The sequence below is a fragment of the Petromyzon marinus genome, chromosome 56, assembly GCF_048934315.1.
Source record: "Petromyzon marinus isolate PM22_M1 ecotype Great Lakes invasive population chromosome 56, UKy_Petmar_22M1.pri1.0, whole genome shotgun sequence".
Lineage (NCBI taxonomy): Eukaryota > Metazoa > Chordata > Hyperoartia > Petromyzontiformes > Petromyzontidae > Petromyzon > Petromyzon marinus.
The window spans coordinates 3150932-3175966 of record NC_133722.1 but is presented as its reverse complement, the minus strand read 5'-3'; the positions used below and the strand labels follow the sequence as shown (position 1 = coordinate 3175966).

General features: G+C 53.1%; 1 protein-coding gene across 2 annotated transcripts in view; it reads right to left on the bottom strand.

The window, feature by feature from the left end:
- Positions 1 to 23812, bottom strand: part of DNAJC7 (DnaJ heat shock protein family (Hsp40) member C7) — a 40786-nt gene extending 16974 nt beyond the window's left edge. The window contains exons 1-8 of one of the 2 annotated variants that reach the window (XM_032975618.2): positions 23582 to 23812; positions 16395 to 16483; positions 10580 to 10704; positions 9688 to 9801; positions 6249 to 6323; positions 5614 to 5732; positions 882 to 1035; positions 181 to 345 (exon numbers count right to left, since the gene is read on the bottom strand). In XM_032975618.2, the coding sequence (XP_032831509.2) occupies positions 181 to 345; positions 882 to 1035; positions 5614 to 5732; positions 6249 to 6323; positions 9688 to 9801; positions 10580 to 10704; positions 16395 to 16483; positions 23582 to 23751 (1011 nt within the window). In that variant the 5' untranslated portion in view covers positions 23752 to 23812. The remainder of the gene's footprint in view (positions 1 to 180; positions 346 to 881; positions 1036 to 5613; positions 5733 to 6248; positions 6324 to 9687; positions 9802 to 10579; positions 10705 to 16394; positions 16484 to 23581) is intronic. The other variant, XM_032975617.2, reaches the window with a different exon arrangement.
- Between the last annotated feature and the right edge of the window lie 1223 nt (positions 23813 to 25035).

Sequence of the window (25035 nt, the reverse complement as noted above, 5' to 3'; positions counted from 1 at the left end):
TACTACACCAAGACCACCACCGTGTCCACATCTGAAACTATTTGCCAAAGAACCAGAGATTCACACACAAAGAAACATAAACCAGCACCATCACCACCACTGGCACGATAGCCCCTATTACCAAAACCACATCCACCTTTGCCACCAATGCCGGCACAGCGGCCGGCGCCGGTGCCGTACCTTGATGCCGACGGTGGCGCGGTTGCAGTAGAGCTTGGCGTTGGTGAGGCGGTTGTTGGGGTCGATGGTGAGCGCCTGCGAGTAGAGCTGGCACGCCTCCTCCAGCCGCCCCTCCTTGAACGCTCGGTTGCCCTCCTCCTTGCGCTGCTTCAGCAAACGAGCGTTCTGCACGCACGGGGCGGTGGAGGGCGGGGGTAGTGGGGAGTGGGTGGGACAGCGGTGAGAGGGGAGTGAGGCTTATGGTGCTGTTGGAAGGTGCCTGCCTCCAACTGCCCAGCAGTAGTAAGTGTCCTTCACGAGCCTCCACCACACATTCACATGCAACAAAGATCTCCCCGTTTAACCTTTACAGACTGTAGGGGCAAGTGCCATTGGCGAGCAGTGCCTATGAAGGCTGTCGCGGCACACGAGGGAGCGGGTGTCAAGCACCATGACCCGCCCCCGTTTGTCTCCCCAGTGGCGATGTTTACGCACTGCATCAGGCCGAGTCGACCTCAGGAAGGCCCCAGAACCGGTTCAGATAATCGTCACTGGTGTTGGCCGTGAGCGGGAATCGAACCCAGGTTGCTGGTTTCGTAGCGCAGTGCGCTGACCTCACCAGTGGCTATGCTTACACACCACACCATGATGAGTTGACCGCACCTTCACACACACACACGTACGTGCGTGCACACAAGCGGAAGCAGCGTGCGTGTGTGTACCTTGCAGGTGAGTCGCGCCATCTCGTGGTCCGGCTCCATCTTGAGCGCCTGCACGAAGTGCTGCACCGCACGGTCGATCATGTCCTCGTAGTAGAGGCACAGGCCACGCACATAGAGCGCGTCGGCGTTTGTGGGGTCGGCGCGCAGCACGTCGCTGTGAACACACAAAAAAGAACAAAGATCCCCCCGTATAGCCTTAGCAGACTTTTGGGGCAAGTTGCTGTTCGCGAGCACCTATGAACAACAACAACCGCCTTTCGCCACTAAGTGGCGGTGACGTCACCACGACGCTTGTGCCAGGCCATGTGCACCTTGAGGCCACGTCAAGTGTCGAACGCCCGCTGGCAGGAGGTCACGGGGCAGACCCAAGTGCCACGGGTCGACTGACTAAGATAACTGAGATGACTGGCTGATGCACCACCTGTGCCCCCTACTGTGCCAACCTGCTGTGCTTTAGCCACCCGGCGCTCCGCTCGTTGTTGTGAGCGTCGCTCCTCCGCCCTCCGTTGTTGTTGGAGGGCGACTGCCTCCAACTACCCAGTAGCGTCCTTCACGAGCCTCCTCCACAGAGACCGATCTTGACACCGCTGGTATCAGTCATCAGCAAGTTCACTCAGCTCCACATCCTCCTGTACCACATCACCCCAACTCTTTTCTAGCCTGTGCCGCAACCGTTTAGCCCCCTCGATCCGGCCGAACAAAAGTTGTTTCGGCATGCGGTGGCTGGGCATGCGGGCTACATGACCCAGCCAACGCAGCCTTGCCTGCCAGAGGAGCTCACCAATGGGACCTTGCCCAGATCTTTCAAAGATTTGTGAGCTCCTCACACAATCCAGCCTGGTTAAACCCAGGATGGATTGTAGGCAGGCTAGCCTAAATGTTTCTAACCGGCGAAGATGTTCCATTAGGGGGGGTCCACGTTTTCGCAAGCGTAGAGAAGGGAGGGAATGACCGTGGCCGAGAAGACCTGAAGCTTAGTGCGGAGCGACAGACCAGGTAGCTTCCACACAGCGTTACGCAACCGATGAAAAGATATTGCCGCTCGACTGATTCGGAGTGAAACCTCTGCTGTTAAACTGGAGCCGGTCATAAGCACACTGCCCAGGTATGGGAAACTCTCCACTCTCTCCACAACTGCCCCATCACCAATTGGGAGTTGTGGGGGTGGAGTGTCCGATGGTGCTAAATACCCAGGCAGGTGCTTAGTTTTGGTGGGGCTGATGGTAAGGCCCCATCTCTTAGTGGCACGCTCCAGTCTCAGCAGCAGCGTCTTCAACTCCTCCTCTGAATGAGCAGCTATTACCAAATCATCGGCATACATAACATGGTTGAGCAATCCCTTGACCGCACCCGGGCATTGATCAGCCTCCCATTATATCTGTACCAAATGGAGATTCTCCCGGTACAGCTATTGAAGGCTTCATGAACTACGTGGTCAAAATAGATGTTAAATAATGTGGGAGCCAGAGGACATTCCTGTCGCACCCCAAGGTGTACAGGGAATGGCTCTGACTCCTGGCCACGTAGTTTTACCCGGGCCAGCTCATCATCATGAAGGTCCTTAATGATCGTGAGCAGAGGGTCAGGGACTCCAAAAGCACGAAGAACAACCCAGAGCCCAGGCCTACTGATGGTATCATAGGCCTTGACGAGGTCAATAAAGCAGAGATGTAGGTCTTGTTGGAATTCCCTACACCATCTTCTGTAGCAGATGGACAGAAAATAAGGCATGTGTGCAGGACCGCCCTTTCTTGAAACCGCACTGGGGCTCCGCAAGCATCTCCTCAGTGTGCCTGGCAAGGCGATGTTAAATAATCCTTGCCAGGACCTTTCCCGGCACACTGAGGAGTGAGATGCCCCTGTAGTTGTTACAGTCTGTGCGGTCCCCCTTCTTAAAGAGGGGGACAACCAGGGCATCCTTCCAATCCTGCGGAACCCGTCCAGTGGTCCAGACTGTTGTTATGATGTCATATAGGGCAGTCTGTGCACAAACGCCACCCTCCCTCAGCATTTCGCTTGGGAGATCATCTCTACCCGGTGACTTTCTTGGTCTCAGACTCCGGATCGCCTTCAGTACTTCAACAGATGGCACCTCAACCAGCCACTCACAGGGGGTGACTTCTTCCAATATTTGAGGCACTGCAGCCTCAGCAGGGTCATCCCCACTTTGTGCCACGATGTTTTCCTGGCTGAGGGATTTCCCCTCCCCCAGGACCTCACAGAAATGCTCAGAAAATCTGCAAACCTGTTCCTGGAGTCGGAGATTGGATCACCGTTTTTTCCCCTAATGATGGTAATAGGTGTGGTGCTGCAGGTTACTTTTTTGATGGAGCTAATTAGAGATTTGTGATCGCAGGCCACTGAGGCAGACTCCATCTCCTCAGCAACCTGCGACCACCACCCATCCTTGCAGCACCTCACGGCTCTCTGAACCTCCGAGCGAAGGCTGCGGTAAGCCTCCTCATTCTCTGATGTGGGATTCTGTAGCCGATGACAGTGGGCCTGTCGCTTTTTCTCAACCATCCTGAACACCTCCTCTGTCAGCCAGCGTCTCTAGGGAGCTCTGGACCGCGTACCCAAAGCAGCCATTGCAGCTGCATGAGTCACAGTCCTAAACCTCGCCCATTTACCCTCGACATCAGGAGGAGTCGGGGACGATGCCAATCCCAGCCGCAAGCGATGATGAAATTCTAACTTGCAACTTTCTTCAGATAACTGAGACCAGGCCACTTTAGGTTGGAATGGGGTCCTGGGTGCACACCCACCACCGGAGTGGAAGAATGGCAGGCACATCTTACAGATGACTAGTCGATGGTCAGAGGGCAGATCAGCTCCACGGTAGGTCCTGGTGTCAAGGACATGGGCTCGCATGCGTTGGTTCGTCACTATGTAGTCCAGCAGATGTTCGTGCTTGGACCGGCATGCATCCATGATGTTGTGTGGATGCGCCGATGCCGGAACAGCGTGTTGGTAATTACAAGCCCCTGGGCTGCACAAAAATCTAGCAGCCTCCTACTGTTGTTATTGAACTGATCTGGCCCATGCCCTCCAATCACTCCAGACCAGGTGCCAGCTTCATGACCAACTCAGGCATTGAAGTCACCCAACAAGATGACTCTATCCTGAGGCACCACTTTAGCCAGCACCTGTGACAGGAGGTCATAGAAGGCTTCTGACTCACCGGCTTTGCCTGTATCCCTCCACGGATGTTCGTCTTCGGTGGGGGCATAAGTAACCACGACCACCACTCCTCGCCTCCGGTTGATGGGAAGGCGAGCCCAGCCTGGGGCTTACAGCTTCCCACACCTCACCGCCACGCTCCCACGCCCCCTTCATTATTTTGTTCAAAAGAAGAGCCACACGCTGTTGTTTGGCAGTCTGCTGCCCCGAGTAGAGGACTATCCACCCCTCATGGTGTCAGGAGCCAGAACCGGTCCACCGGACCTCCTGAATGCCACAGAGATCCAGGCAGTACTGGTCCAGCTCCCGACAGAGGAGTGGCAGCCTCTCCTCCGCAGTGAGCGTTCGAACATTCCACGTGGCCACACGAAGTGGCTTTTCGTTGTTTCTGGAGGAGCCCCGAGGGTAGAGATTCAATCTCCTGGCTCCGCCAATTGGGGTTTGGCCAGGAGACGTCATAGACGCCTGTCCTCCCGGGCCTCCGGCACAAGATTATTAGTTAGATATTTCAGTCGTGGTTTAGTGGTACATTTTTGAAGGTGGAGGGGTTACCAGCCCCTCGCACCCGTCCAGAGCCCCCGTTTTGCCCCTGTGGTGGTTCACAGACGCCATGAGGAGAGGAGCCAATCGGAATTGGCCCTCCCCCCACAACACTGTCCATGACAGAGTTGCCCGTCCGGCACCGCGAGGAGGTAGGGGGTTGTTTTGATGGCCACACACACACACATACGTTCACACATGTACAGAGTATTAGAGGAACAGGCCACGCATATGCAGCGCGTCGGCGTTCGTGGAGTCGGTGCAGAGCACGTCACTGTGTACACATGCACACATGTACACACACATGTACACACACATGTACACACACATGTACACACGGGTACACACGAAGATACAGAGTAGTAGAGGCACAGGCCACACACGTACAGCGCGTTGACGTTCGAGGGGTGGTCGCTGAGTAAACGGTTAGTGCTAGGCTGGTGCTCATGCTAGAGTAAAACTAGAGTAAAGCTAGTGCCTTCGCAAGTGCTCCTGCTACGGTAGGGCACGTGCTACGGTAGGGCACGTGCTACGGTAGGGCACGTGCTACGGGAGGGCACGTGCTACGGTAGGGCACGTGCTACGGTAGGGCACGTGCTACGGGAGGGCACGTGCTACGGTAGGGCACGTGCTACGGTAGGGCACGTGCCACGGTAGGGCACGTGCTACGGTAGGGCACGTGCTACGGTAAAGGCACGTGCTACGGTAAAGGCACGTGCTATGGTAGGGCACGTGCTACGGTAGGGCACGTGCTACGGTAGGGCACGTGCTACGGTAGGGCACGTGCTACGGTAGGGCACGTGCTACGGGAGGGCACGTGCTACGGGAGGGCACGTGCTACAGTAGGGCACGTGCTACGGTAGGGCACGTGCTACGGTAGGGCACGTGCTACGGTAGGGCACGTGCTACGGTAGGGCTCGTGCTACGGGAGGGCACGTGCTACGGGAGGGCACGTGCTACGGGAGGGCACGTGTTACGGTAGGGCTCGTGCTAACCTTGCACTGGTGCTCACCTGGCGACCGACTGCGCCTCTGCGTATCGCCCCAGCAGGGCGAGGCACTCGGCCTTCTTGATCTTGAGCTTGGGGCAGGCGATGGCATAGGTCAGTGCCCTCTCCATGCAGTACACCACCTGCAAGCAGTGGCGGGACCGCACACAGCAACAATCGGCACCACGGTCATCGCCACCAACATCGCCACCAGGCAACAACGGCGCCATCAACATCAGGTAGCATCGTCACCGTCTGCATCCACCTCGGCAATATCAACATCACAGTCATCGTCACCGGGATCAGCATCGCCATCGTCATTACCGTCAACATGACCACCATCGTCGTCATTTTCGTCATCGTCATCAGCAGCGGTCTCAGTAGTGTCGGCATCATGACCTCGTGAACATCACCATAACCACCATCATCATCATCACCACCACCACCACCAGCAGCATCGGCGCCATCGGCATCACCACCATCGCAAACATGTGCGAACCGCCAACCCTCGCTTCCACAGCGCTGGATAACCCGAGTGCAGCATAGCCACTAGCGCCCGGGACGGTGACGGTGACGGTGACGACGGTTACAATGATGATGGTGACGACGGCGATGCCGAACGCAACGCAATTAACGACGCACTCGCAGCCGATGCTCACCTTCCTGTAGTCCTTCTTCTCGAACGCCTTCTCTGCCATGTTTTCAAACTCGAGCAGCACGCTGGCGTTCTTCAGCTGCGAGGCACCGCAACGCGGGGGGAATAAGAGGGATTGGAGACGCACCGCGCCCAACGCGGGGGGAATAAGAGGGATTGGAGACGCACCGCGCCCAACGCGGGGGGAATAAGAGGGATTGGAGACGCACCGCGCCCAACGCGGGGGGAATAAGAGGGATTGGAGACGCACCGCGCCCAACGCGGGGGGAATAAGAGGGATTGGAGACGCACCGCGCCCAACGCGGGGGGAATAAGAGGGATTGGAGACGCACCGCGCCCAACGCGGGGGGAATAAGAGGGATTGGAGACGCACCGCGCCCAACGCGGGGGGAATAAGAGGGATTGGAGACGCACCGCGCCCAACGCGGGGGGAATAAGAGGGATTGGAGACGCACCGCGCCCAACGCGGGGGGAATAAGAGGGATTGGAGATGCACCGCGCCCAACGCGGCTCATTACCCATTATTATGTTTACTACTCCTACCGCAACCAGCACGCGCGTGGACCGCGCAAGCCGACCGCTGTAGTCTACGCTCCTTCAACGGAGGAGTTGGCGGACGACACAAAACTCTCGACCGCTGAAGCCCCCTAGCCGTGGCCAGCACACCTCGACGTTGGCACTAAGCTCACGAACCCTCCCTTGCCGCCGCCATGCGCAGGCATAGGACTGAGGGAAGCCTCGCCGAGTCTCAAGACTGCGTTATTAAAGTCGTTTTTTGGTTGTTGTTGTTGTTGTTCTCGTTAAAAATGGATTCGGGACACGCCCTGAGCACGTGAGGTAGCCACCATGATTGATCGCGATCATGACTAATGATTGATTACATGATTATTAATTTGATCGTGCTTGTTTATCCAGGAATAGTCTAAAAACTCGGGGGGGGGGGGGGGGGGGGGGAACAACGTTGCTGCTGCTATGCGTGCGAATTCAATTGAGTGATTTGCAAGTAATTTTGTATTTCAGCATTGGGACGTTTTGGTCAATACCAGCTATGGGAGGAAGCCGGGGAACCCAGAGGAAGCCCATGCTGAACAGGGAGAGAACATGTTCGCACACACCCCACGAAGAAAGGTGCCCTGAGTAGGGAATCGAACCCTGGGACTTCTCGCTGTGGGGGCACGAGTGTTACCACTGCGCCCACCCAGCCCGCAAATCCACGGTTGTTAAATAATAACTGCTAAAAAGCCGCTCACACTCACGCTGGTGGGCGGTCACTTCCTTCGGCCATCCTCAGTGGTAGCAATTCCACATTCCTATGGCAAGGGGCCAGTCGGTTTATATGAGGAGCACTGTAGACTTCCCGCGGTGAAATGAACCTCTCTTATTCTATTGACCTCTCCAGGCAAGGTCCACTGCCAACCAGGACTTGAACTCACAAACATTTTCATTTTTGGGTGAGTGCGCCGATCGCAGACAAATCTAGCCCCGTGTTTGTGTGTATGTATGTTGAACTTCTTTGGCACCAGATTTTGCCAACCGTACTAATCAGAAACGTGTGTGTATATATGTACTAGCTTTACTACCCGGCTTCGCCCGGGACTTGGATTCTTTGCTTGGATTAATACAAGGCCGACGCGGAGGATGGGGGGTGGATCCGTGATGTCAGCAGGTACAATGCGTGACGCTACCGCGTGCGGGTGACATCACAGATGTGACATCACCGCTCACTTGCCGTGCAAAATATATCCATTATTGCGCCCCCCCCCCCCCCAAAATACAAAAGTCTATTTTTATACTTTTTGCATTGTGTACAGTCTGGAAGCTACCCACATGCCAAATTTCAAGTTTGTTGCATGTCGGGAAGTATGCTAAACATTTCGAACAGACACACATTCACAAATTTCCCTTTTTTATATATATAGATGGACGTGTCTTTTTACTACCCCGGAAAGATTCTCCGAGTTGCGTGGCTCAATCTAAAGAGGGTCCTGCATTTGGGCGATTGACCAATAACGCAATTTAATGAGTTTTGACAACCTTCTTCCTCCAACGAAAAAAAAACATAAGACAACCTACATGCTGTACTATCTGCTAACAATCATGCAGTGCTATCAGAGAACCTACCTGCTGCACTATCAACTAACCAACTTGCCGTGCTAGTATCGAGCCTACTTGCTTGTGTTGTCAATCAACCTGCTTGCCATGCTACTATCCACCAACCTACTCGCTTGCACGATCAGCACCGTCAACGAACCGACTTGCTGTACCGTCAATCAACCTGCTCGCTGTGCTCTCTGCCGAGCACCACTGCCCTGGGAACAGGTGCCAGCGTGCCGAGCACGGAGTGCCGACACCGGTCCTCGCTAATTATAGCTCCCGCGTCATATCGCGCGTCACCCCCGCGCGTCACTCCGCGCGTCACCCCCGCGCGTCACCCCACACGCCTCCACGGCAAGAACTCCTGCCACTCAGAGTGCCCTCGTTTGGCTCAATGTGTCCAAAGAATCCACTGCTATGGGGGCCTTGTTTTTTTATTAAAAATGTTATTCCCACCCCCCCCCCCCCCATAAATGTGACAATAATTCAGCAGCAGGGTGGTGCAGTGCTGCGCAGCATCATGGGCCTGGGTTCAATTCCTTACTCGGGTGCCTTTCTGTGTGGAGTGTGTATCATCTCCCCTGTTCTGCAGAGTGCGAGTGTGTGATGATGTGTGATGATGTGTGGTGATGGTGTGTGTGAGTACGGAGTTTGTATGATCTCCCCTGACCTGAAGAGTGTGAGTGCGTGATGGTGTGTGCGTGTGTGTGTGGAGTTTGTACGACCTCTCCTGTTCTGCAGAGTGCAAGTGTGTGATGGTGTGTGTGTGCGGAGTTTATGATGTCCCATGTTCTGCAGTGCGAGTGTGTGATGGTGTGCGTGAGTGTGGAGTTTGTATGATCTCTCCCCCCTGTTTCACGTGGCTCTCGTCCAAGTTCTTCAGTTTCCTTCCATAGCTAAACAAACACAAAACATCCCCACGACTGAAAAACATCCCTAATGGGTTAAGTGGGTTGCTGAGTACCTGGGTCTGTCCCAACGTCAAATGCACAATGGGGTCGTGTGTGTGTGTGTGCGCGTGCCTGCGTGCGTGTGCATAAGTGCATGCGTGAGTGTGTGAGTGGGTGCGTGAGTGCGTGCGTAACTACATGCAAGTGCATGCGTGCGAATGTGCGTGCATGCCTGTGTGTGCACGCCTGTGTATCTGCGCACGTGTGTGCTTGCGTGCGTGCGAGTGTGCATGTGTGTGTGCGTGCGTGAGCGAGTGTGTGTGTGCATGAGTACGTGCGTGAGTGAGTGCGTGTGTGCGCGTGAGTGAGTGCATGTGTGTGTGCGTGCGTGAGTGAGTGTGTGTGTGTATGAGTGTGTGTGTGCGAGTGTGCGTGTGAGTGAGTGCATGCGTGTCTAACCTCCTGCTCCGCCTGCTTGTTGCTGGGCTCCAGTTCCAAAACCTTCTGGAAGCACCGCACAGATGCATTTGACGATCCCAGCGCCACGTGGCACTTCCCTTCCCTGAGGTGACCCTGAGGGGAGAGGACACCGGAGAGAGGACACACGCACAAACTGGTATTCAAAGACAAACTCCCCCGCATAGCCTTTACAGACTTTTTGGGGCAAGTGCTGTTCGCGAGCAGCACTTATGAAGGTAGGCACAGCACACGAAAGGTTGGCTGGCCAGCACCACGCACAGCCGCCTTTGTCTCCCTAGTGGCGATGTTTACACACCGCACCAGCTACTCATTTGAGGCTCAGTCAACCTAGGGGAGACCCAGGACCGATTCAGATATTTGTCACTGGCGTCGGCCGTATTCATGCACTTGCACACAAAGACGTACGTGATGCACATAAGCAGTGAACATACACAAAGCCTATCCATAACCCTAACCCCGATCCCTTTCCCATAACCTTAACCAGCAGACCCAACTCCTAACCTAAGCGTGTCATCCTAACCCATAAACATATCTTCAAACACCGACCCTTATCCCTCGCCAGTAATCCAGATGACTATTCAAAACTCTTCACCCTAACCCAAAACCCCCAACTCCTAAACATAACCACAAATCTCATCCTACTCCCTAGCCACCATCAATATCCCTAGCTCCTAACCCCAAATATAATCCTATACATAACCCTTGCCTGTACTGATAACTCTAAACTGAATCCACAAAACTTTAGCCCCTTCTTTTCACCCCTAACCTCTCACCTCACCCCTTACCATTACCCATAACCCATAGCCATTATGCCTAACCCCTCACACCCCTGACTCAGCACCCCTGATTCAACCCCTGAACGTGCCACTACCTTCACAAATGTGTCGTCGAGCCGCACAGCCTTCTGGGAATCCTCGAGCGCCTCGCGGTAGCGCGACAGCATCATGAGCGTCGCTGAGCGGTTGCCGTAGTAACTGGCATTTGACGGACACAACTCTGGGGACCGCAATGGAGGGGGAAGGAGGAGAGAGGAATGGCCGGGGGGGGAGGGGGGGAGGTATTGTTCATCAGAGAGGAGAAAGCGAACACGTCAGTTGAAACGCGATCGTCGGAAGAACTTAAAGGTGACAGATTCATGCCAACTTGGGGGCCGGTGCTGCGTCAGCTGTGCCACACCGGGGCAGCTGACACGAGGCGGATTCCTAGGCAAAGAAACAAGAATAATTAAACTACAGCTCCGGCATGACAAGAGGCGATGAGTTGTGATGGAAGGCGATTTCGAGATGCTTTGGCATTTAAACGCAAAACCTTATACTCAACCTTAGTGTGAAACCACTGCAGACTATACTTGTCTCATGTAAGACTGAGTCGACCTAGGAGGAGGCCTGAGACTGGTTCAGATATTCTATAATGACTGTTAGCCGTGCGCGCGAGAATCCAACTCGGTTCTCCAGGTTTTCCAATATCCTCCCACAGCTAAAAGAAACCCACACACGATGCACATGATATTGGCCAAAGCATCCCAACGCTGAAAATTTTCCTGGAAATTACTCAGTCACGATCACACACACAAGCAGGGACAGCAGCAACACCGCCCCCTGGTGTGACACAGCAGAACCTTCCTTCGTGACAAATCGCCTTGCAACGCCGTAAGAATGATAGCGCCAACGCCAATTATGCTCATCGTTTGATCATAATGTGCACATAATTCCTACAGCGAGTCACGAAGGGAGGTGTGAGATGACGCGGGGTTTGAGATGATGCGAGGTGTGAGATGACGCAAGTTGTGAGATGACGCGGGGTTTGAGATGACGCGAGGTTTGAGATGACGCGGGGTTTGAGATGACGCGGGGTTTGAGATGACGCGGGGTTTGAGATGACGCGAGGTTTGAGATGACGCGAGAGGTTTGAGATGACGCGGGGTTTGAGATGACGCGGGGTTTGAGATGACGCGGGGTTTGAGATGACGCAAGTTGTGAGATGACGCGAGGTTTGAGATGACGCGGGGTTTGAGATGACGCGAGGTTTGAGATGATGCGAGGTTTGAGATGACGCGGGGTGTGAGATGACGCGGAGTTTGAGATGACGCGGGGTTTGAGATGACGCGGGGTTTGAGATGACGCGAGGTTTGAGATGACGCGAGGTGTGAGATGACGCGAGGTCTGAGATGACGCGAGGTTTGAGATGACGCGAGGTCTGAGATGACGCGAGGTTTGAGATGACGCGAGAGGTGAGATGACGCGAGGTTTGAGATGACGCGAGGTTTGAGATGACGCGAGGTCTGAGATGACGCGAGGTTTGAGATGACGCGAGGTGTGAGATGACGCGGGGTTTGAGATGACGCGGGGTTTGAGATGACGCGAGGTGTGAGATGACGCGGGGTGTGAGATGACGCGGGGTTTGAGATGACGCGGGGTGTGAGATGACGCGAGGTTTGAGATGACGCGAGGTTTGAGATGACGTGAGGTGTGAGATGACGCGGGGTGTGAGATGACGCGGGGTTTGAGATGACGCGAGGTTTGAGATGACGCGAGGTGTGATATGACGCGAGGTGTGAGATGACGCGAGGTGTGAGATGACGCGGGGTTTGAGATGACGCGAGGTGTGAGATGACGCGAGGTTTGAGATGACGCGAGGTTTGAGATGACGCGAGGTGTGAGATGACGCAAGGTTTGAGATGACGCGGGGTTTGAGATGACGCGGGGTGTGAGATGACGCAAGTTGTGAGATGACACAAGGTGTGAGATGACGCGAGGTTTGAGATGACGCGAGGTGTGAGATGACGCGAGGTTTGAGATGACGCGGGGTGTGAGATGACGCGAGGTTTGAGATGACGCGAGGTTTGAGATGACGCGAGGTTTGAGATGACGCGAGGTTTGAGATGACGCGAGGTTTGAGATGACGCGAGGTTTGAGATGACGCGAGGTGTGAGATGACGCGGGGTTTGAGATGACGCGGGGTTTGAGATGACGCGGGGTTTGAGATGACGCGGGGTTTGAGATGACGCGAGGTTTGAGATGACGCGAGGTTTGAGATGACGAGAGGTTTGAGATGACGCAAGGTGTGAGATGACGCGGGGTTTGAGATGACGCGAGGTTTGAGATGACGAGAGGTTTGAGATGACGCGAGGTGTGAGATGACGCGGGGTTTGAGATGACGCGGGGTGTGAGATGACGCGGGGTTTGAGATGACGCGAGGTTTGAGATGACGAGAGGTTTGAGATGACGCGAGGTGTGATATGACGCGGGGTTTGAGATGACGCGAGGTTTGAGATGACGCAAGGTTTGAGATGACGCGGGATTTGAGATGACGCGAGGTTTGAGATGACGCGAGGTTTGAGATGACGCGAGGTGAGATGACGCGAGGTTTGAGATGACGCAAGGTTTGAGATGACGCGGGATTTGAGATGACGCGAGGTTTGAGATGACGCGAGGTGTGAGATGACGCGAGGTTTGAGATGACGCGAGGTTTGAGATGACGCGGGGTTTGAGATGACGCGGGGTTTGAGATGACGCGAGAGGTTTGAGATGACGCAAGGTTTGAGATGACGCGAGGTGTGAGATGACGCGGGGTGTGAGATGACGCGGGGTTTGAGATGACACGAGGTTTGAGATGACACAAGGTTTGAGATGACGCGAGGTGTGAGATGACGCGAGGTGTGAGATGACGCGGGGTTTGAGATGACACGAGGTTTGAGATGACGCGAGGTTTGAGATGACGCAAGGTTTGAGATGACGCGAGGTTTGAGATGACGCGAGGTTTGAGATGACGCGGGGTGTGAGATGACGAGAGGTTTGAGATGACGCGAGGTTTGAGATGACGTGAGGTTTGAGATGACGCGGGGTTTGAGATGACGCAAGGTGTGATATGACGCGAGGTTTGAGATGACGCGAGGTGTGAGATGACGCGAGGTGAGATGACGCGAGGTTTGAGATGACGCAAGGTTTGAGATGACGCGGGATTTGAGATGACACGAGGTTTGAGATGACACAAGGTTTGAGATGACGCGGGATTTGAGATGACGCGAGGTTTGAGATGACGCGAGGTGTGAGATGACGCGGGGTGTGAGATGACGCGGGGTTTGAGATGACACGAGGTTTGAGATGACGCGAGGTTTGAGATGACGCAAGGTTTGAGATGACGAGAGGTTTGAGATGACGCGAGGTTTGAGATGACGCGAGGTTTGAGATGACGCGGGGTGTGAGATGACGAGAGGTTTGAGATGACGCGAGGTTTGAGATGACGTGAGGTTTGAGATGACGCAAGGTTTGAGATGACGCGAGGTGTGAGATGACGCGAGGTTTGAGATGACGCGAGGTGTGAGATGACGCGAGGTGTGAGATGACGCGGGGTTTGAGATGACGTGAGGTTTGAGATGACGCGGGGTTTGAGATGACGCGGGGTTTGAGATGACGAGAGGTTTGAGATGACGAGAGGTGTGAGATGACGCGAGGTGTGATATGACGCGAGGTGTGAGATGACGCGAGGTGTGAGATGACGCGAGGTTTGAGATGACGCGGGGTTTGAGATGACGCGGGGTTTGAGATGACGCGAGGTTTGAGATGACGAGAGGTTTGAGATGACGCGAGGTGTGATATGACGCGAGGTGTGAGATGACGCGAGGTGTGAGATGACGCGAGGTGAGATGACGCGAGGTTTGAGATGACGCGAGGTGTGATATGACGCGAGGTTTGAGATGACGCGAGGTGTGATATGACGCGAGGTTTGAGATGACGCGAGGTGTGATATGACGCGAGGTTTGAGATGACGCGAGGTGTGATATGACGCGAGGTGTGAGATGACGCGAGGTGTGAGATGACGCGAGGTGAGATGACGCGAGGTTTGAGATGACGCAAGGTTTGAGATGACGCGGGATTTGAGATGACGCGAGGTTTGAGATGACGCGAGGTGTGAGATGACGCGAGGTTTGAGATGACGCGAGGTTTGAGATGACGCGGGGTTTGAGATGACGCGAGGTTTGAGATGACGCGAGGTTTGAGATGACGCGAGGTTTGAGATGACGCGGGGTTTGAGATGACGCGGGGTTTGAGATGACGCGGGGTTTGAGATGACGCGGGGTTTGAGATGACGCGAGAGGTTTGAGATGACGCAAGGTTTGAGATGACGCGAGGTGTGAGATGACGCGGGGTGTGAGATGACGCGGGGTGTGAGATGACGCAAGGTTTGAGATGACACAAGGTTTGAGATGACGCGAGGTTTGAGATGACGCAAGGTTTGAGATGACGCGAGGTGTGAGATGACGCGAGGTGTGAGATGACGCGGGGTTTGAGATGACACGAGGTTTGAGATGACGCGAGGTTTGAGATGACGCGAGGTGTGAGATGACGCGAGGTTTGAGATGACGCGAGGTTTGAGATGACGCGGGGTGTGAGATGACGAGAGGTTTGAGATGACGCGAGGTTTGAGATGACGTGAGGTTTGAGATGACGCAAGGTTTGAGATGACGCGAGGTTTGAGATGACGCGAGGTGTGAGATGACGCGAGGTGTGAGATGACGCGAGGTGAGATGACGCGAGGTTTGAGATGACGCAAGGTTTGAGATGACGCGGGATTTGAGATGACGCGAGGTGTGAGATGACGCGGGGTTTGAGATGACGCGAGGTTTGAGATGACGCAAGGTTTGAGATGACGCGAGGTTTGAGATGACGCGAGGTTTGAGATGACGCGAGGTTTGAGATGACGCGAGGTTTGAGATGACGCGGGGTGTGAGATGACGAGAGGTTTGAGATGACGCGAGGTTTGAGATGACGTGAGGTTTGAGATGACGCAAGGTTTGAGATGACGCGAGGTTTGAGATGACGCGAGGTTTGAGATGACGAGAGGTTTGAGATGACGCGAGGTGTGAGATGACGCGAGGTTTGAGATGACGCGAGGTGTGAGATGACGCGAGGTGTGAGATGACGCGGGGTTTGAGATGACGTGAGGTTTGAGATGACGCGGGGTTTGAGATGACGCGGGGTTTGAGATGACGAGAGGTTTGAGATGACGAGAGGTGTGAGATGACGCGAGGTGTGATATGACGCGAGGTGTGAGATGACGCGAGGTGTGAGATGACGCGAGGTTTGAGATGACGCGGGGTTTGAGATGACGCGGGGTTTGAGATGACGCGAGGTTTGAGATGACGAGAGGTTTGAGATGACGCGAGGTGTGATATGACGCGAGGTGTGAGATGACGCGAGGTGTGAGATGACGCGAGGTGAGATGACGCGAGGTTTGAGATGACGCGAGGTGTGATATGACGCGAGGTTTGAGATGACGCGAGGTGTGATATGACGCGAGGTTTGAGATGACGCGAGGTGTGATATGACGCGAGGTTTGAGATGACGCGAGGTGTGATATGACGCGAGGTGTGAGATGACGCGAGGTGTGAGATGACGCGGGGTGTGAGATGACGCGAGGTTTGAGATGACGCGAGGTTTGAGATGACGCGGGGTTTGAGATGACGCGGGGTGTGAGATGACGCGGGGTTTGAGATGACGCGAGGTTTGATATGACGCGGGGTTTGAGATGACGCGAGGTGTGAGATGACGCGAGGTGTGAGATGACGCGAGGTGTGAGATGACGCGGGGTTTGAGATGACGCGGGGTTTGAGATGACGCGGGGTGTGAGATGACGAGAGGTTTGAGATGACGCGGGGTTTGAGATGACATGAGCTCTGTGCTCACCAATCGCCTTGGTGTAGTAGTTGTAGGCCTCGTTGTAGTGTTTCTTGATGTAATATTCGTTGCCTTTTTCCTTATTGAACTCCGCGTTTCTGTGGGTTTTCAATACAACACACACACACAACAGGTCAAGATCTCCCGAGTAGCTTTCAACAGATCCTCGGGGCAAGTGGTGTTGTTAGCGAGCATCTATGAAGGCCAGAACGGCACACGAGGGGGTGGGTCGCCAACACCACACCCAGCCCCCTTTGTCTCCCCAGTGCTGATGTTTACACACCGTGCATAGGTCCTCAATTAAGGCTGAGTCAACAGTGGTTCAAATTATCGCCATCGTTATTTGGTCGCCAGCGGGAATTTAACTCGATTAGGTAGGGATGATAGCACAATGCGCTAACCACCGCTCCCCCTCCCACACACACGGACACCACGGTGACATCCAACGTCAGTCAGTAAACGGGTAAACGCCACGTGTTCGCCAGCTCCACCCACTACTCAGGCAGTCCAAACCCACGACTCAGGCAGTCCAAACCCACGACTCAGGCAGTCCAAACCCACGACTCAGGCAGTCCAAACCCACGACTCAGGCAGTCCAAACCCACGACTCAGGCAGTCCAAACCCACGACTCAGGCAGTCCAAACCCACGACTCAGGCAGTCCAAACCCACTACTCAGATAGTCCAAACCCACTACTCAGATAGTCTTGCCCTCCTCAGGCATCATCGTGAAATTGAGCAGTGGGGCAGGGGGGAGGGATGTCTTTAAGGCCAGGACTTAAAGACATCATAACCACCCGACTCAGCCAAACAAATCAAATTGTGACAAGGTACAAGCGTTTTAACGGACGCACAAGTTACCATTGTTTCAGCTCGACCTACCGGTGAATTGAAATAACAATTCTCAACTACCTACGTTCGCTCAATAAGACATGATGCTTCCACCTGAAACTGCGTCAAGCATCTTTGAGTCAAAAGCCAGGAAAGTCAGAATAACCGCGTCACCTGAACCCGGCTTATTTAAATCCGAGTAAAACCAACACAGGGAAAAAAAACAGATCTTAACGCGATACCAACAAAGAAATAAAAAAAAATTATACGTATAAACGAACCGTAACATTGGCTGCAGAAAAAACCCGATGTGTTTGGGGACCAATTCCGTAAGGGCACGGCGTCAGTGTAGCATGGGGAGAGCGCAGCGAGGCGGTGGGAAAGAGGCGGCTTGCCAAGAGGCACAACGCATGCGTCACCCGGCCATTGCCACCCAACGCCACCAACATGACCCTCCCAGCCATGATCTCACCTCACTGGCTCACTCCAAACTCAGGGGTTCTCAATACACGAGTCACGACACCCCCCCCTCCCTCGTTCAAACAATACAGGCTGCGGCGTGGATACCGTGCAGGAGAGATTTTGAATGTGCGCAGAGAACATCAGCGGCAGGTTACAGCGACAAAGGTAAGCTAGATGAAACGTGTGCCTTACTAACAAACACACACTAATACACAACATGAAATATGTGCCTTAGTCACACAAATAACACTGATACACGTGGCATACGTGCCTTACTAAGATAAAACACACGAATACACAACATAGAACAAATTCCTTACCAACACTCTCATGCACAACATGGAACACGTGCCTCACCAACACACACAACATGGAACACGTGCCTTACCAACACACACAACATGGAACACGTGCCTCACCAACACTCATACACAACATGGAACACGTGCCTTACCAACACACACAACATGGAACACGTGCCTTACCAACACACACACTCATACACAACATGGAACACGTGCCTCACCAACACACACAACATGGAACACGTGCCTTACCAACACACACACTCATACACAACATGGAACACGTGCCTCACCAACACACACAACATGGAACACGTGCCTTACCAACACACAACATTGGGTTACCACTGATGTCAACCGTGGTCGTGATGAAGTTATATTATTTTGCCATGAACTATAGTTCCTATCACTGTGAACTTGTTCGTTCACACATTTCGTAATCTGCGGCCAATTTATATTTCCCTGAGTGCATGTTTGTTGGTTCTACTACTGCAGTTTCCACGGTATTTTGTATATCCGTTTAGAGCGTAAATGCTCCGTAGGCTCGGGTGTTTAAAGTCATCAATCATCATCATCAGCAGCATCATCATCGTGAGGGCACGAGAGCCATGAATTAAAAAAGTAAATTCTACAAAACTACAAAAGCGGCTCCGGCCGAATGCCTGCCGCAACCAGGCGCATCATTCACGGCACCAAGCGCCGATCCCACGCCGCACTTCGCGCCGCCCATCACCACCACCGCCACCACCGCCACCACCGTCCCTCGATAATGGATAAAATGGTGACTACTTTGTGGAAGGACAGCAGTGGCTGTGCTTTGTGGTTGCGCTGCGTTAGTGGCAACCGCTGCTGCTGCTGCTGCTGCTCTTAGTCACGGTGGTTGTTGTGGTGCGAGTTTTGGTTGCTGAGGATTTTAGTCGCAGTGGTTTGCGTTGCTGTCGCGGTGGTTGTGGTGGCGGTTGTGTTAGTGGTGTTTTGGTGCTTTGTGTGTTGTTGTGGCAACATTGGTGATTGCTGATGCGGTGGTGGCTGTGGTTTTATACTGACTGTTGTGGTGGTGGCAGTTGTGGTAGGATGTTGGTGGTTGTTGGTCGTGGTTGTAGTGGCAATGGGTGGTGGCAGCGTCGTGGTGGCGGTGATGGTGACATGCATGGCTGTTGCGTTGGTAGTGGCGGCGGAGGTAGCTGTCCTTGCATTGGTGGTGGTTATCCATGTAATTGCAGTATTAACTGTGGCTGTGTTGATGGTTGAAGTCATGATGTTGTGGTGGTAAGTGGCTGTGGTGGAATTGGTGGTGATGGTGGTCGTGGTAGTCAGAGCGGCAGCGGTGTTGTGGTTGTCTTCATGTTGTGAATGTGTTCATGTGGTGAAGGTTATGGCAATAGTAGTGGCTGTGGTTATAGTGATGGTGGTGCTCACAGCTCTTGCTGTGTTGGTGGTGGGCATAGATGTGATGTGGCAACTCTTAGCATGGTTTTATTTGGGAGCATTTGTAAAAGTCAGATTCCCTCTTGCTGGCCAAGTAAGGTAATATATTGTCACCTCACGAAAGGTCAAGGGAGGTCAACACCAGCACTTGTCCCCGCCATGGGAATGTGCAATGTCCACCACTGCCTCAGGGCTGCCAACAGAGGTGAGCCTCTGGTCCACATTCATTTGAGCAAGAGCGGTGCGATTTAGCAAAATGAGGAACATAAAATAAAAAAAATACTTTTATAACGAGACTGGCAACAGAATCACCCATACTTGAAGACCACAAACCTCAGTGACCGTGTCCTTACCTTGGCAGCTATCGACCATGACGCCGGCACACAATGGCCTGCTCATTTCGAATAACGTTGAAAGGATCTTCGACGTCTAGCGCGAACCAAATGGCGCGCAATTTTTTTTTACTATAAATACAAATGCAGTAATGACCAGGGGGGCCGCGAAACTTCAGCGGCGAACGGCGACCGCTGGGACCGCTGGCACCGTGTCACTCCCGCGACATCACTGCAGCGAGCAGGGGCGTTGTGTTACAAAAAAAAAACACGCGACTATGCGAGTGGAGGTGGCCAGATGGATCAGAGTTCAGAGGCCACGGAGTGAGCACCACCGAGCTGCTGGATTGAAAGCCTGGCTTCTGCCGCCCGTGATTTAACCGGGTTCTCGAGTGTAGTGAGATGATGGTCTCAGCCCATTCACCGACGACTTACACAGACACTCATTGACTCGCATAGAGACCCACAGACTCACATAGACTGAGCTGTGAGTAAACTTGGTTCCGAGTGTTGCGAGTTGATGGTTACCAATAACCGCGCATAAAATGTACATTTATTATCACACTCTCGATCCTGTCCCGATGATGCTTGACGTGGTTGAAAACGAAATGTCGCATATCTAATGTGGCAAGCTTTGAATGTGAGAATTGTTCTACAACTCACATGTGAGTGGGCCGAACAATAATGATCGGCGCACTGTTAAGCGCTTGCATGCATCGCATTTTTGCTTGTTTGGCTGTGTTGTGTGGTGGAGGGTTTCCACCACACAATGTTGGTCCCAACTATTACATGACCTAAGCCAAAAATCAACAAAAAAATAACATTCTTCAAAATTTTCATTTGAACCTAATTTGGCAGAAAGAAAAAGATTCCAGCAGAGGCATTTTAAAATACCTAAATGCCACGAGATGAACATTTACCCCTAGTAGGGGTTGTGGGAAGTGCACCCAGGCCTCCACCCTGCCACCACCCCCCCCCCCCCCCCCGAGTGTGGATAAAAATAGTTCACTTTAATGGCTTTCAGAAACAATTCTACGACATCTGCTTCTGTGAGCCCTTCTGTTACAGAATCAGAATATTAATGTATACTGCAGGAGGAATCCGATGAGCTATAAAGCTCTCTTGTCACAGATCTCCAGTAGGGGCAACGGGGTAAAAACGTTACAACAACAAACAGCACAAAACCACGATAGGAGTGCACAGTACAAGAGAGGTAAAAAAAATCACCCAACACACATACAAACACAACACTAAATCATCCCCCAAACTACCAATACAAGGCCCACTGAGGTATTAAGTCATTTTTCAAAAGCGACCTGGGTCACCACAAACGGCTCGTCACTTTGCGCAAGCGATGAATGCACACACATCGCTGGCACAAACCGAATAAAAATATAGAGAGAGAGAACATTTTTAATTATTTAAAAGTATAGGAGTGAGGCTACATCGACGTCACTGTGGCACTCCTGACTGATTGTAAAATATTATTTTCATATTATCACGTGCCAGACGACCCAGGACACACAATTGAGAGATGGAAGTGTCACAAAGTAAAGGTGATATTAACCTTTCGTTTGAAACTGTGCCTTCTGATTCAATCAGCGGTGGTGACATGGCCCAGTGGTAGTGAGGTCTCACTTGCTTTTGAAGGTTTGCGGCTCGAGCCCATGGCCAGCCTGGTGAATACCGCGGTGCGTATTAATTTTAAGAATATGCCATGCAGTCTGCTTCAGAGCGGATGCTGAAGATCCCCGTGAAGTCATTCTAGGAAGAGCAGGCCACTGTGTGTCAGCGATAGTGAATATTTTTACTCAATTGGGAAACACATAGCAGTAGTCTTCACCCTCTTAGCAAGACCTTCCTGAAATCGAATTTAGGCTTTCCAGGGTAAATAAATATAGTGATACAAAATAATAATTAAAATGTGTGCAAAGGTTGATGTGGTGAATGAAAAGGCCCTGACAGGTACAAACTACCAAGTCGCAGTGGCAAATTAAAAGACCATTGGAAGGATACAATGACAAATTGAAAGGCCCTCAGGAGGTGAAAGAATCAAATTCAAAGACCCCAACAGCATCAAATTCAAAATGAACAATAAGCTAAAAGTTAAATATTAAAGCGCGTGAGATTGGGTTTTAAATAACATAGGCTTTCATTTTTTTTAGGTTTCATCTTTTTTGCTGGCCTATTTCAATCTAAAAGCCATTTAAAAAACCGGGCCCTGTTCTATGGTCAATATTTGTTATTTCTACTTTTAGGGCGTTACAGACCGTTTATTTTAAATGTAGGATGCATCTTCATCGAAAGGGTATTTATCGTAACAATGATGGTGTTTGTGAAAGTACGGCGATAGTGGTGATGGTGATGCAAGTGGTGGTGATGGCGATAGTGGTGCTGATGAGGGTGGTGCCAATGTTTGTGATCGTATGGCGATGACACTGTGGTCTGTATTCATGGTAGTGCTCGTGATGTTCATTGTATCAATGGTGCTGATAATGATGTTGATGGTGAATACGGTCTCTATGGTGGCATTGGTGGGGATGATGATCCTCAATGGTGTTGGCAGTGTATGCACCATTGAGCCACACATCACCATCACAACTACACATCACCATCAATCACCACACACATCACTAACCACTACTGCCATAAAATCACCAACATCACACATCACGTTATCACCACCGCCAGACGCATCGCCACTATAAGCCACCACCACCGCCGCCACACATCAAGTCCACCATTTCCACTTTTAGGACGTTACTGACTGGGTATCTACACAAAATAAATGAGCCGTTTGTGAAATGCAGGGTGCATCTTCATCGAAAGGGTATTTGTCGGAACGATGTATCTGTGAAAGCATGGCAATAGCGGTGAAGATGATGATAGTGGTGGTGATGGCGATAGCGGTGCTGATGAGAGTGGTAGCAATGTTTGTGATAGTATGGCGATGATACTGTGGTCTGTATTCATGGTCGTGGTGATGTTCATGGTATTAATGGTGCTGATAATGGTGTTGATGGTGAATACGGCCTTCTACGGTGGGATTTCTAATGATGCTGATCCTCAATGGTGTTGGCAGCGTATGCACCACCAAGCCACACATCACCATCACAACTACACATCACCATCAATCACCACACACATCACTAACCACGACTGCCATCAAATCACCAACATCACGTTATCACCACCGCCAGGCGCATCACCACTGTAAACCACCACCACCCGCCACACGTCAAGTCCACCATTACCAGCACACGTCACTATACTCACCACACAATCACTACCAGCAAAACCAAGGGGATCTCAAAGACCCCCGATACTCAAATAACCCCAAAAACATGAAAACCCTGTCACCCGAACAACCAGGAAACTTCTAGAAGCCCAAGGCCCCAAGACTACGTGAACTCCCACACTGATCAATGCTGAGGGGACTCCGAACCCACCCCAAAAATAAACCCCTAGACCCCAAAACTAAAGGGATAGCATGGACGCCAAGAAAACCTCACGACTAAAGGGGAACCACGAGACTACCGAGAAACCAAATAACCACCCCACAAAAAAAGACACGGCCAACCGAACGACCCCAGTAACGCCACGAGTCCACGAGTCTGAGGGGACCGCGGGAACAAGGGAGGAAGAATGCCACAGAGCCCCCCCCCCCCACACACACACACAGGGCCCCCCCAAAATCCTCGAGGGCCTCAACGCCAAATACCCCCCCGCACACCAGCCCCCCCCCACGCCTCTTCCCAAATCTTCACCCCCCAAAACACCGCCAGCGAAAAAAAAAATTCCGCATCGCCCGTCGCTTCCCCCCGCCGCCCGCGAGGCACCTGCTGTCGTCCTCGGGGTCCGCGATGGGCTCCGGGCTGGTGTCGTCGTCGTCATCGTCGCCGTCGCCGCCCGGGTCGAGCTCCATGCCGTCCCCATCCTCCTCCTCCTCGTCCTCCTCCTCCTCCGCCTGGCAGCAGCGGCCATCCTCAGTGTCCGCCATCGCCGTCATGCCCGCCGATGTCTCCCGGAAGTAGCGGCGTGCCGGGGGACGTCACTTCCGGCTCCACACCCCATGCTCCCTGACAAAGATGGCTTCCGTCCGCCGTGTTGCGTCGGGGTTATTACATCAGATCGGTTGAATCCGATGAGCTGTAAAGCTCTTTTTTTTACAGATGTTTAATAGATGAGGGGAGGATGTGGCGGGAGGGGGGGGGATCAGATGTTTATATCGTGGAGGAATCCGATGAGCTATAAAGCTCTTTCTTTTCTCACAGATGTCCAGTAGATGGGGGAGGGGTGTGGAGGGGGATCAGAATCAGATATATTTATACTGCAGGAGGAATCCGATGAGCTATAAAGCTCTTTTTCACAGATGTCCAGTAGGAGCACGGGCTCAGAACCTTACAAGGACAAACGGTAGAAAAAAACACGGAGGGTAAAGTACAGGAAATGTAAATAAATAACGTGAAATATTCATATGTAAAAACTAAAAAAAATGTAATGTCACCAGCTATTAGATTATTTTTTAGAAGCGAGCTGGCAACAAATTATAGCTGAACAAAGTGGCTTGTCATTGTGGAAAGTTATACTGGTAGGAACCTCCTGGTTACACCACCAGCCCACAGGGGATTATTGTGTCCGTCCGTCGTGCATCCAAAAATGGGAGGGGTGGGGCTGGGTGGAGAGGGGAGGGGAGGGTGGGGAGGGGCTGGGTGGTGAGAGGCTGGGTGGGGGTGGGGCTGGGTGGGGAGGGGAGGGGCTGGGTGGGGAGGGAGGGGCTGGGTGAGGGGTGGGAGGGGTGGGGCTGGGTGAGGGGTGGGGCTGGGTGGGGAGGGGCTGGGTGTGGAGGGTGGGGCTGGGTGAGGGGTGGGTGGGGTGGGCCTGGGTGAGGGGTGGGGCTGGGTGGGGAGGGGCTGGGTGGGGAGGGTGGGGAGGGGCTGGGTGTGGAGGGTGGGGCTGGGTGAGGGGTGGGAGGGGTGGGCCTGGGTGAGGGGTGGGGCTGGGTGGGGAGGGGCTGGTCACCCCGTGGTGCCCTTATAAAACTCAACGTTTAACCTACTCACACTGGCTTGTGCCCGCCCTCACAGTCGGGCATATTTGCGGAACACACCACGTGGTGCCGCCGTTGACCCTGGCCATTGACCGAGCAACCCGACGTTCCTACCAGCTCCCTCCGCAGGAATGTGTTAGCAGCAACGTTATCTAAATAAGGGGGGAGGGGTGTTGAGTGGGGGGGGGGGGGCGTAGCGGGGGGTGGGGGCACAAAATTGGCGGGATTTTTTTTATCTGTTAC